Below are 2,913 nucleotides of genomic sequence, written 5' to 3'. Positions count from 1 at the left end.
CGACGGGACTTTGCTTAATACAAGCGTTGTTCACTTCCCACTCTATAATATGAAAGCTTGTTCTTCAGGAAATATAGATCATGACTGGCTCGTCTCTCACCGCTCCGAATCGCGCGATCAGACCTACCGTGTAACTTCTCTCCTCATATCCGCCCTCAGCTTCTCCTGCGCCGTCTTGTTCTCCTGCTGAAGCCTCCGGTGATCCTCGTCTCTCTCCCGTTCTACCCTTATCAAGTCGGATTCGTGTATTCTCGTCAGCGCCCCTTTCTGCTGGTCTAGAGCCTCGCGCTTTTCGTCCTCCAACCTGTGTCGTCACAACAAATTGTAATTAGTCACACCCTGTCTCCTTGTTGGCCCACTGCGTATTACCCTTCCTTCGGCCATCTATTTGTGCTACATTAATTAGTATGTCACACCATGAGCTACAGATCGTGGCTCCGCCCACATCAGAGCGGTGTTATCATGAACAAGTACTAAACTCTCTTCCGAAACCCACCTGTTTCTTAGGTCGGCGAGGAGTACTTCGGTCCTCCTGAGTTCTCCCTCTCTCAGCTGGCGCAGATTAAGTTCGTGCGTGCGCCTCAGTGCCTTCCTGGCGGTTATTTCCTCCTCCAGCCTTGTGCGTGCCTCGGACAGTTCGCTCTGAAGTCTGTGGATCAGGAAAATATAGAAATACAATTGCAAAGTCATTGTAGTCATTGCAAGGTTTATTTTTACTTTCTCTGCACAATTTTTGCAACATATTATTCAATTTGCTTACTGTTAACCAAAAACAAGATCGACGACGGTCTTACCTTTCTTTATCGACGTTGAGTCTGTTACACTCAGCCTGTAGCCGGTCCTTTTCAGAGTCGTACTTCTTGGTGAAGGTTCCCTCTCGCCTCATGGACGACAGGCATACTCCCGACCACATGGAGCTCCTCTCCGGCAGCGGTCTCAGCGGCTGCAGGTGCAGGCTCCTCAAGGGATCCCGACTCGGCCTCGAGCTCTCTTGCGGTTCCCTCGAAGTCACTTTCTTATCCCAGGTGACGCTCTTCGGGACTTTGGGGTCGGATTTCTTTCTTAAAACCTTCGTGTTCCTTTCTTCCTCTGAGACAGGGGATGACTTAGAATTCGCAGCATCCCTGGTCCTGATGAGCTTCGGTCCTTTCTCGGAAGAATCCTGCGCCTTCATGGCTGTTCTCCAGGCGCTCACAAAAGTTCTTTTGGCCGTGTTCTTGAGCGATGTTACCGTCGAGCTTTGCTCTTGGGGCTTTGCGCTCACGTCCTTTGCTCTGACGTCGTTTTTGGCTGGCTTCTGTGGGGAACGACTCTTTGACCTGCTACTTGGACCTCTTTCTGCGCGTGCCTTCATCGCCTGCGTTTCTTCTGTTTTCTTCACTTCGCATGAGTCAAGCTCAACAAAGAATATGACGGGTTCTCTGGAGTCGTCCTGAAGGGAGGACTCCTGGCTGGCATCTCCGACAGCGTCGCAGGAAGACTTCGTGATCTTGGCTGGAGGGGGGCCGTCAAGGGTAAAGGTTCCCTCGCGCTTGACGGTTGCTTGGCAGGAGGTAGGATTAGATTCTTCCTCTATCGAGGAAATTAAATGAATATTTTCCTTACTTAATTGCCTAGCGTGGAATTCATCTTCTCCTCTATTTAAACATATTTCGAGTTCTTGGCCTTCCAACACAGGGCCCTCCACGATGTAAATCTCGCATTCATTTGTTTTCGCGGAGGACTCTGCGTTGGCCGGTGCGGTTTCCTCATTATCTATTAATTGCAAATCATGTTCCTTTACGAGGAAACCTGTTTTGTTTACGTTTTCGACGCGCGGCGACAGGTCGTTTTCATTCTCCTGCGTCGAAGGAATTGGCACCGTTGGCACTCCTGCTTCCACACTGACGTCATGATTGGCACTGTCAGCTGCGCTCGGGGACCCGCCCGAAGCAGTTGCGGCTGAGGGCTCTGTTGCATCACAGTCTGGAGAGCTGACGTCACTTGCATCAACATGGTGCTTTACGTCAACTTCAAATTTATTTTGTCCCTCAGGGAATGAAGGGAATGGTTCCCTGGTCCTATCACAGTCTCGACTAGAGGAAATTTCTTGCTTATCTTTAAGGAAAGTCGCTTTTGTGGTATCTCGACTCTGACCGTCGTCGTTTTCATCTGTCTGTGTCTCTATGCTTGACTTCTTCCGCTTGGAGCGCTTCTTAAGAAGTTTCTTGATCTTGTGAGACAGCGCCCCGTCGTCTGCGTCTCCGTCGTGGGCGCTGACGGCGTGGGCCTCGAACACGCGCGTGTCGACCATGAGGCCGTCGTCGTCGTCGTTCGGGGAGAACTTGACTCTCTTCTTCTTGCGCTCCAGCGTCTCCGTGTAGGACTTCTCTCGCTTCAGCTTGGGCATCCTCAAGAAGGGGAAAGGCGTGCTCCTGTTCTCCTTCTCCTCCTGGGTCTCCTTCAGGTGTGTCTTCCCCTCTTCAGCGACCTCGCAGAACGATTTCTCCTTCATCCCCTGCGGGGCCGTGGTCGTGGCAAGTCGTGCCTCCGTAGAAGCACGATACTGCTCACCGTCGTCGGACGGACTGTCGGGGAGGGTCGTCATCGTCGCGGGGGGTTCGTTGTCCGACACTGTGGCAGAGATCGTGGCTTCGACCGAAAACATTTCGCTAGTCGTAGTTTCTGAAACAGAGGAAGATGGCCATTACCTTATCGTGGACAAATAACGTTTTTTAATTCTACAAACCATTTTTTCTCCCTCCCCGTCGCTATCCGTCGATATCCTTAGTACAGCCATCTCTTACCGATTAGCTGTTCATCAGTATCAGTAATGTTATCTGTTCATTTGCCACGTTCTTCCCCGATATATCAGTAACTGCAGAAGGAAAAGTAATACATAGTAACAAATTAATGTCAATAAAAAGTCGAAAT

The 2,913-nt window shown here is 50.5% G+C and overlaps 1 protein-coding gene across 1 annotated transcript in view; it reads right to left on the bottom strand.

Moving 5' to 3' along the window:
• LOC119581828 overlaps positions 1–2,913 on the bottom strand; it is a gene marked incomplete in the record, with an annotated part of 163,301 nt that overhangs the window by 147,577 nt on the left and 12,811 nt on the right. The window contains 3 exon segments of the mRNA XM_037929963.1: positions 128–304; positions 497–649; positions 795–2,664. Of these exon segments, the coding sequence (XP_037785891.1) occupies positions 128–304; positions 497–649; positions 795–2,647 (2,183 nt within the window).

Source organism: Penaeus monodon, chromosome 15 (genome assembly GCF_015228065.2).
Source record: "Penaeus monodon isolate SGIC_2016 chromosome 15, NSTDA_Pmon_1, whole genome shotgun sequence".
NCBI classification, from domain to species: Eukaryota; Metazoa; Arthropoda; class Malacostraca; order Decapoda; family Penaeidae; genus Penaeus; species Penaeus monodon.
Note: the sequence above shows the minus strand (reverse complement) of the source record. Positions and strands in the feature narration are given on the sequence as shown.